Source organism: Muscardinus avellanarius (genome assembly GCF_963383645.1).
Source record: "Muscardinus avellanarius genome assembly, chromosome: 4".
Classification (NCBI taxonomy): domain Eukaryota; kingdom Metazoa; phylum Chordata; class Mammalia; order Rodentia; family Gliridae; genus Muscardinus; species Muscardinus avellanarius.
Window position 1 is genome coordinate 122,896,933 of NC_137789.1, and position 10,497 is coordinate 122,907,429.

General features: G+C 46.2%; 1 protein-coding gene across 1 annotated transcript; it reads right to left on the reverse strand.

Moving 5' to 3' along the window:
• Nucleotides 1-9,274: 9,274 nt before the first annotated feature.
• On the reverse strand, nucleotides 9,275-10,171 carry CH25H (cholesterol 25-hydroxylase; the record flags this gene model as incomplete). Its single annotated transcript, XM_080694828.1, has 1 exon — nucleotides 9,275-10,171. The coding sequence occupies one exon, from the start codon at nucleotides 10,169-10,171 to the stop codon at nucleotides 9,275-9,277; it is 897 nt and encodes a 298-aa protein (XP_080550954.1).
• Nucleotides 10,172-10,497: the final 326 nt, after the last annotated feature.

Sequence of the window (10,497 nt, forward strand, 5' to 3'; positions counted from 1 at the left end):
CTCTTTTAAGCAGCCTCTGACTAATATTCCTGAGTTTGAAGTGATATGGCAAAGAAAACCAAAGCATGAAGGGCGCAGAGCTTGGTGATGATAGGGAAGGGTCTGGAGCCTGCTGCCGGGGGTGGGTCACCGCCCTGCTGCTTACTAGCAGCTGAGAGACGGGGCGGGTTTCTGAACCTCTTTGTGCCATTTATGGGGCCCTGTAAGGGGTTAAATGAGTTGCCAAAAGTAAAATGAGTCAGAGTCTGGTATACAGTAAATATTTGCTAACTATCAGTCAAAGAACAAGAAAAAAAAAAATGCAGCTCGAGACAGATAGAAACAAACACCATGATATATCAGATGGGAAATTTGCCCATGGAGAAAGTTGGGCTGCGTGTTAGGAAGCTGCTGACATTAGTTGAACCCTCAAACCCATGAAGAATCCAGAGTGCTACTGCAGGCTCCACCACCATTAGAGGTGTGTTGGGAGGTAGAGATATGTTCTTTATGAGAAGACTGGGATTCGAGTAGGGTTTGAGCTTCCAAGCAGAGTTCAATTCAGTCACTTTGATGGAACTTGGAATGTCTGAGCAAAAGTGTGAAAATATTCCTGCACTCAAGTTGCCACAAAACAGTAGCCCTTGTTCATCTTGGGGATTGGATGGCCAAGATGGGGCTTTTGGCTATGAGATAATGTCCAGGCACTCTGTGCTTCACGCTGGCCACAAACAATGTCAGTGTGCCTCCCGTGACTGTGGGGCACCTCGGCCTCTGGCCAGCACTTAGGATGTGGCCATTCTCTGTCCACTGCCACTAAACACCCACAACCTCCTAGACTGGTTTGTACCCAAAGGCAGAGCCTGGCTCTAAACCTAAAGCCTTCAGTTGTCAACCAATGTTCTCTTGAATACAAGAACCAAAAAGGCATCTGACCAGCCATGAAGGGGAACTTATTGGAAAGGAACGGGACCCAAAGGCAGAAAGTACAACATGCTTAGTACCTAAACATTGTCCCCGTCTTTTGGTGGCCCATGTTTATTGCCCCTCTTTTAAAAACTACTGATCTGATTTTGTCACGATGTTTACATTTTCTGGAGTTTTAGAATAAATAAACCCATATCGTGTATACTCTGTTTTGCCTGTCTTTTTTACTTTTAAGATTCATCTTTTTGGTGCATGTATTAATCATTCATTCCAGTTTATTGCTGAGTTGTCATCCACTATATATATGCTTCTTTAAATATTTTGTGTGTGTGTGTGTGTGTGTGTGTGTGTGAGTGGTACTAGGAATTGAACTCACGGGTATTCTGCTTTCTAGCTACACCCCCAGTCCTATTTTCTTTTTCTCTTTTTTTTGTGGTACCGGGGTTCCTGGGAGCCCTTCTACCTCCGGGCTACACTCCCAGACCTATTTAATACTTTTGTTTATTTGGAAACAGGGTCTCTTAAGCCAGCGCGGCTGGCTTTGAACCTGCGTGATCCTCCTGTCTCTGCCTCCCAAGCTCAGGGATTATAAGTGTGCGCCACCATGCCCGGCTTTATTTTTCTTTTTTATTTTGAAACAGGGTCTCTCACTAGGGTGCAAACCTGTGATCTTCCTGTCTCAGCCTCCCAAGTTCTGAGATTACAGGTGTGTGCCACCACACCCAGCTCCTTAAATATTTTTTAAACAGAGTTTTTTCAGAGTTCATAGTGATAAAAGCTCTTATCATTTACCTGCAAAAGCCCAAGCCAGGATAGAGGTGAGCAAACTCTGAAATTCTTCACTCAAGTTCCTACAAGCGGTCAGAGCCATTTATGCAAATGATTAGCAAAGGAAATAGATTACAACAACTTCTAGGTCGTGTCCTATAACAGCATTTTTGGCATGCAACAGGAGATGGCACCCAACGTCTCTAAGAAACAGCGGAGAGGAAGGGGAAGAGCACAGGTCTTCGAGTTCCAGCCCAGCTGTGTGACCCAGGGAAAGTCACTTCCCATGTCAGATCCTCAGTTTCCTCATTTATAAAAAAAGGAAACTGGAGAATGGAGTGTCCGCCTCAGCCTTGGTGGGATCTCCTGTCTTCCCTCTGCAGTGTTGATGTGAGGTACATCCCACGACCAAGGACGAGCATCTCCCCTTCTCTAGCTAACAGGGAACTCACACTGGATAGGAAGGAGGGACGTTTTCCAAGTAGTGTCCAGCTCCACAAGACTTTTTTCCAAAGCCCTTTCCTGCCAATTTCTACTTCACTAGCAGGCTGCAGCTCTTGGCTTAGAGCTATTCTTGGTACCTAAGGAGAGAAGAGCCCCCTCCTGGTGAGTCCCTGGCTGCCGCTGCCCTGGACTTGCACCAAAAGCTGCAGCTCAGCCAGGTGTGCGAGCTGCACTGCTGGGGCCAGCTTCCTCTAACTCTGTCCCACCCACCCCCACTCCTCTCATCCTTCCATGAATGGAAGCCCACTTTCCAAATTCTCCTGAAATTTAGCAGGAAGCAGAAGCCAGGGCTTGTGGAGGAGGGGAATGCAAGGAAAGGGGGCTGGAACAGAGCCAGCAGCTGCATGGAAGAAGGCCAAGTGCCATCCTCGCAGGGACGGAGGAAGACAGAACTCCAGCATCATCTCTCCTCTCCGCGGGGGGCAGAGGTCCACGGCCACACACTTAGTGTACAGAGTATGCGCACACACGCTCAGCCTGGTGAGTGCTCGGCCTCCCTGGGTCTTCAGAGCAGACTTGGGAAATAGGCAAGGCCAGTTATTGTTAGCCTGAGCTGCAGTGTTTGCAGTTGTAGTATTTACCTCCCCTGTCACCTATTTCACAGATGGGAAAACGCTGAGTGACTTAATGTTATCTCCCCAAGACAAATCACCAGGCAACGGAACCCCAAGCTGTTCAGGCTTCAAATCCTCGGGTCTCCATCCAGAGACATCTACGGAGCACCTTCCAGGTGTAAGTGAGATCCTTCAAGGGATCAGGGAGACATACATGGCTTCTGCTTTCGCAGACCCCTCTTGGCAGCAGCAGCCACGGCTTCAGGGAAGGCAGGGGATGAGGTATGGCAAATGGCACCAACAAAGCACGATAGGCAGCAGAAGGGAGTTGGGAGAAATGCCAGCCTCAGGGGACAACGAAAGCTTGGCCTTTCAGGTGGCCTGCCATTGAACAGCCTGCCACAGAGCAGCCTGCCCAGGGAGCTGCAGAAGAGAGGGGGTCCTGGGCCCCTCTTGTTTTGCATAGTGATTCGGAGAAAAAGGAAATAAGCAACAATATTTAGAAGGGGGAATGTCTCTGGGGCTTCATTTACAGAATATTTGTTCACACTATTTTTAACACTTAAAAATCTATTTAATGGTCCACACCTAGAATCCCAGTACTTGGAAGGCTGAGCTAGGAGGATCACACATTCGAGGTCAGCCTCAGCAATTTCATGAGATTCTCAGCGAACTAGTGAGACCCTGTTTCCAAACAAAAACTGAAAAAGGGCTGGGGGTGTAGCTCAGAATGCCCTGGGTTCAATTACCAGTACTACCAGAGAGAAAGAGAGAGAGAGAGAGAGAGAGAGAGAGAGAGAGAGAGAGAGAGAGAGAGAGAGGAGTTAGCTTTTTAACTTTTCATGATTTTCCAGTGTTTAAAATCTTAGCATGTGCATGTTACTTTTATAATAGAAACTGTGTGTGTGTGTGTGTGTGTGTGTGTGTGTGTGTGTGTGTGTGTTATTGGGGACTGAGCCCAGGGGCATTCTACCTCCAAGCTATACCCCTAGCTGTTTTTATTTTTTGTTTTGAAGCAGTCTTGCTAGGTTGCCGAGAGTCTCACTAAGCTTCTGAAGCTGGCCCCCAACTTGCAATCTTCCTATTTCAGCCTCCCAAGTACTGTAGTATTACAGGCATGTATCACCATGCCCAGATTAAAAGTGCCTTTTATAATACAAAAGAAACTAATTTATCATCTTTATCCTATGTCCTCTTCTTTGTTCCTCACGATGGCAAGGGAAGGGAAGATGCCAGCAGCCCTCTTTACAGCTGAGGGAGATTAAGCAACACGCTCAAGGTCCAACGTTATGAAGCAGCGGAGCCAGGATGGGAATCCAGACAGAACTCGTGGTGGTCTCTAGCTGGAATTACTACCACTGCTCTCCATCAACACGTGTGTGCCCTCGTAGGCCAAATAGGATCATCCCACATCCCACTTCTTTGTTTAACATGGTGGAGCACCCTGCCCAAATCCAGTTTTCAATGCATTCATCCACCTATTCACTGTAAATGAACAAATTATAACAACACTAGTATTGACTTCAAACCTATTTTGCATATGGTCCTGTCAATATCCCTGTGTCACCAGCAGGTAAGCGAACAGTGCCAAGCAGTCTCGATAGTGTGCCAAGGGGCAAGACAACAGATGATTACTGCTGGGACCCAAACTCAGGCCCTGGCCGCCTTATTGGACGTGCACCTTGAACTTCCTCCCTGGCTCCTTTGCTGCTCTGAGATGCCTATCAGATTTCAAGAATGTCAAGGTCTTTCATCTCTCCCTGTTTTGCAACTGTTCTATCTTCTGACCGGTACGCCCTCTACCCTGCCTGGTGAACCCATACAAACCCTTCACGATTTAGCTCCAGTGACCTATTTTTCTTTGAACTTCCGTAACAACTATTAACGCCCCCCACTACAGCACCGATGACAATAGATTAGACAATTTCCTTGCCTGACTTTCTTTCCCAAGGGACTGTTACTTAAAACAGGTATCTAGAATGAAGATTATGAGCTGTTAGTGTAGCCTGAATGGGAAGGTGGAGTGGACTAGTGACAGAGGGTGGAGAAGAAGGGATAAAAAAAAAAAGACACAATTAGCAACAAAGCTGTTTCTAGTGTCTCCAGAGTTCATGAAACAACCAAACTGTACCACGAACTGGGCATATTGCTGGAGTGGAGGTGGAGGTGGAGATAAATGGTAAACAGAACAAAAATGGTAGTGTGTGAGAGCTAAGAGGGAGAGAGGTTGTGCATAGGAACACAGAGGGGTGGGTGTGTATGAGATGTATAACATACTACATACATAATATATAAACATAGTACATATATCTGGCATATATATAGTGTGTATACATATACACATTATAGTGTATATGCAAGTTATAGATAGTGTCTATATATAACATGTTTGTATATGTATACTTATATAGTATGTATAATAGAGTGTGCAGGTATACATGTATAGTGCATATATGCTATGTATATACATATATATACAGTGTGCATACATATAGTGTGTGCATATAGTAAATAAATGCATGCACATGTGCATATATAATGGTATGTAGACATCTATATAGTTTGTGTGCATAGTGGGTACATGTACAGTGTGCATATAGTATACAAAGATATCATATGTATGTATATGCTGTGTGCACCTATGCATGTGTGCACACATTGTGTGTGTACTATAATGCCATGCGATAGATTTGTCAAGTTCATTAGGAGATGGAAAGAAAGACACTCATTGCCCGCAGTTCAGATTTTTTTTAGTCAAAAGACAAGTGTCTTGCTGTTTGCCTTCCTGTTGCAGGAAAGAGGAATCATTGAAGGGAGAAGAAACAGCTGGAGAATTAGGAAGGAAAATGGTCTGGAGAAACCTCATGAAAGCCAAGGAAGAAGAACCACACTTGAAGACGAGGCTGGCTAGTAACAACTAATATCTGAAATTAAAAAAAAAATACTCAAGAAGATGGAAAGTCAGGGGGAAATTGCTTGGATTTGATCATTAGGAAAGCTGGCAGTGTTGAACCCAGAGTGAGAGTTTCAGGAAGAGGTGGGGGTGGCATGACTCAGAAGTGAGGAAGTAGAATGAGACAAACAGACTTCTGTCTCTTTCCAAAACGCTTGCCTTGAAAGGATGACAGAGAAACAGCTTGTGATGGAAGCAGGACCCAAAACTCAACTTTATTTGGCTCCTCGAAAGACAGAGAACCCAACCATGTTCATAGACAGAAAGCCACAGTCCTGAACTGCGCTCACATTGTGAATCGTTAATTATGGCCACCACAACCACAGCCAAGACTTCTGACCCAGCTAAGCACTGAACATCTAATAACTCAAAAACCCCTCACCCTAACTCTGTGGGAGAGTCTATGGTAATCCGCGCTTTACAGATGAAGAAGGTAAGGCACAGAGGGGTTGAGTATTTGTCGAAAATCACTCATCTGGAATGTTCCAGAACCCAGGTTCTACCCAGGAAATCTGTCTTCAGCATTTGTGCTCTTGACCCCGGAGTGATGGAGGATGCAGAAAATGCACTCCTCAGCTAGGCGTAGTGGCGTATTTGGGAGGCTGAGGCAGGAAGATCACAGGTTCATGGCCAGCCTCAGTGAGGACCTCAGCAACTTAGTGAGACCATGTTTCAAAATAAAAAATAGGGCTGGGGGTGTAGCTCATAGGCAGAAAGTAGAAAGTCCTGGCTTCCATCCTCAGTACTATGAGAGAGAGAGAGAGAGAGAGAGAGAGAGAGAGAGAGAAGAAAAGAGAGAAGATGTTTCTTTGCTTGTTTCCTGCTTTGTCAGGCCTTGCTTAGGATGACCTTTGTATCTTTCCTGGCTTTCTACCCCTCCAACCCTCTGCCCTGGGTAAGGGCTTCGACTCCTAGGATGTCAGCATCAAAGTAGCAGGCCAGGGGAATGCTGTGCTTTAGTGGTAGTGGCTGAGGAAGAAGAGCAGAAAGAAGTTATTTGTTGGCATTGTAGAATTTGCATCTCTCTGAAAGTTGGAGAACATATCATAAGAAAAGAGATACAGTAAATTCTATGAGACCTAACTTTGGAAGAACTGGCTCCAACTCCTAGTACTTCATTACTTGGAAAAAGGCATTTAAAGCCAGCAGTGGTGGTGCGCCCTTGTAATTCGAGTACTTGCAGGCTGAGACCAGAGGATCTCAGTTTGCAGACAGCTTCAGCTATTTAGTAAGGCCCTCCACAACTTAGTGAGACCTTGTTTCAAAATAAAGAATAAAAAATAGGGATAGTGGTGTAGCTTGGAGATAGAATGCCCCCTGGGTTCCATCCCCAGTACCACGAGAGAGAGAGGAGAGAGAGAGAGAGAAGAAGAAGAAGAAGAAGAAGAAGAAGGAGGAGGAGGAGGAGGAGGAGGAGGAGGAGGAGGAGGAGGAGGAGGAGGAGGAGGAAAGAGAAGAGAAGAGAAGAGAAGAGAAGAGAAGAGAAGAGAAGAGAAGAGAAGAGAAGAGAAGAGAAAAAGAAAAGGGCATTTACCCTGTGCGGTACCAATCCTCCATCCATAATATGGGATGATAATAGTGATAGCAATTATCTGACATCCATTAGGGTGCTGTTGAAAGTACAAATGTGTGAAAGTGCAATCTAAAATTCCCTTATGTGGCAAGCCAATATGACACATTTTCAAAGCTCTCTTAGGGTGAGCTGTGACTAAATGTCACTCTCCGAGATTTACAGAGCAGCTTTTGGTTGCTTGTGCTAAAAAGACTTGTGCTAAAAATTCCACACCTGCCTGTATATTCTTTTCTCTTTACTTACCATTTGCATCATGTTATTAATATACTACCTCCAAGGTAGCATTCCCCCCCCCCACCGCCACCTCTAGTCTCCCTTCTTTCTGCAGATTCTGCTCACTTTTGTAAATCAGTGAGATTCTCAAGTTCTAGCCTGGTCCTGGTGCAGGCAAAGGAGGAGATAACTCCAGTCTAGAAGCCCAGGGAACACATATTGGAGGAAACATAAGAAAATATGCAGAGGCCTAGCATTCCAGCTGCACGCAGGCAATCATTTGGAAAACCTAAAGATATTCCTCGGGAGTCTTATTTGGCAGACCACATCTTTAGATGGAGTTTCTACCTTTAAATGAAATAGCCTGAGCTTAGAATTATATGTGAGCTGATGTTCTTTGCCGACTTCTGTATGAATTGTCTTCAGTCATAATTTTACATAAACAACATTTCAAAGATGACATTAAAATAATTAAGGAGCTGCCAGATGGGATGCTTGAGAGGTAACAGGTGTGTGGCCAGTATTAGGGACACTGACTGTCACAAGTAATCTGCAAGAACATCTGGGACACCATCTCCTTTTACAGATGAGGAAACAAGGATCTGGGTCTAAACTTCATTATATCTTTCTCTGAGAAAGTGGTGTACATTTTGCACGTATGTCTTTAGAAAGTGGAAAACACAGCATTTCAGATCGCAGAGGCAGTGTTTTGATGGCCATGTCTGCATTAGCTAAGGATGGCTTCCTGGAAGGGAGGGGTGTTCCTTACTCAAAACCCCTTTTTGGATCACTCAACTGCTCTAATGCACATAACTACTCACCCGTTTTGCAAAGAAAGGCAGCCCTCTAATGTTATACATCCCCCTACATACCTCACTCCACAAAATACAGTAAGCGCCCAGTGTCAACCTTCTGTAAAACTATAGAGTAATTCTACCATTTGCCTGTTACACAGAAATCAGATGAAGAGCATTTGGAATGGAAGTATTTTTTCCTTTTGTGAAATCTCTAGAGAAAAACAGACAAACACCCCTTTTCCTGCCTCCTTTTTTTTTTTTTTCTTAACCCCGGGGCATCATTCTTCCTCCAAGCTACACACTCAGTCCTGTTTATTTTTTTATTTTTATTTTGAGACAGGGTTTTTAGAAGTTGCTGAGGCTAGCCTTGAACATGTGATCCTCCTTCCTCAGACTCTCAAGTACTAGAACTACAGGCATGTGCCACTGTGGCTGGCTCTGCCTCCTTGTTTCTTATAAACCCCTAAAACATTCTACCACCAGAATCCAGGGCTGCCAGAGGCTCTGAAGAAAACTTGCCACCCTAGCTTTCCCTTCCCGCCTTCATTTTTATCAAAACGCCAGTGAAACAGAAGCCCGTGCTTGTATGGTTCAAGTTCTCCCATTTTCTAAAGCACAAATAACACTCCCTTCGATATAAATATACAATTACATGAAAAAATATAAAAAGTACTATAATCTCCATCACTGTCCAGCAGGAACATATTTGATCATATATAAAGTTGGAAGACAGATACTCCATAAAAATATATTAGCCCATTTCTGGGATTCTTGTAAATGTAGGAAAGTTCTCCTTTCCACAAACAAATCCTCTAGAGATGCTAAAATATGCCAGTGATAACTGTCTAATTCATATCTAGGGATCAAGGTTACTGAAGTGAGCTAGAATTTGACACCAAGAATACAACTATTTCATATACAAGCATTATATAAATTATTTTGTCAGATTACAAAAATACACCCGATTTTTCTCTATAACAGTTTCACCTTATTAACAGTTAATAAGTTAACTTGCTTTTACTTTAAAACTCCCCAGTCTTGTTTCTTCTGGCTCAAGTGTGAATCCCGGGTCTGAGGGGCAACCCCCTGGGCCACCCTGCCTCGCTGGCCTTAGGGTGCCCAGGAGCTTGTCCCAGTGTGTGAAGTAGGGGGCGAAGTTGCAGTTGAACTGACTGTGATGCAGGTCGTGGTGCGCCACGCCCCCGTACCACCCGAAAGGCACCAGTCTGTGCGTGGACCACGGGAAGTCGTAGCCCGAGTGGTCCTCCACCGACAGCCAGATGTTGATCACGTGGAAGATGAGGACGGTGAGCGGGTGGCACCCGAGCAGCGTGAGGTTCGCCATGTCAAAGAAGCCCAAAGAGAAGAGCTCCCAGACGCTCATGTACTGCGTGGCCAGCGCGAAGGAGGACGAGTTCTGGTGGTGCACCTTGTGAAAGGCGCGATACAGCCAGGGCACCCTGTGGTGCAGCAGGTGCCAGGCGAAGAACTCCGCGTCGAAGAGCAGCAAGCACAGCGCGACGTGCCACCCCAGCTCGGGCAGCTCGGGGGCCCGGGGCGGCAGCAGCGCGGGGCTGCGCGCCCAGTGCAGCAGGGTCGCCGGGAACACGAACACCGCGTTCTGGAAGAGCGTGTGCCCCAGGCAGGGCAGCAGCTGCCGCGCCGACGGCGAGAAGTCCGGGTGGATCTTGTAGCGCCGCAGGGCGGGCACCCAAGGATACAGGACGTCCAGCACCACGAAGGGCAGACAGAAGGCCATGTAGGTGGTGATGGAGAAGATGACCGGGAAGAAGGGCGACTGGACGAAGGCCTCCCAGGCCCTCAGGCGGTCCCACAGCGGCTGCAGGAGCAGCGGGCTGGCGCTGCCCAGGCCCTGCAGCTCCGAGCCGTTGCAGCAGCTCATGGCGAGACGGTGCCTGCCGGCAGCGACTGAGTCGGGCGCCCCGGCCACTTTTCTGGGGACTTGTGGCTCCGCCCCCAGTGATGTCACGGGCTCTTCGCTGCTTTTCCCAGCTGCAGAGAACTTGAATAAATAATGCGCAGAGTTACACTTAGTTGTTACAAATGTATTCAAACATAGCTGCGTCTAATCTGCCTTTACTTAGTCATGGGGGTGGTAACTCTCGTTTTTCATCTGCGAGCAGAATCAGGCGCTGGATTTTAAACTGACCTAAAATGCACACACAACTCCTGTAGAGGTCGGCGGCGCTGTAGACTTTCTATGAATTC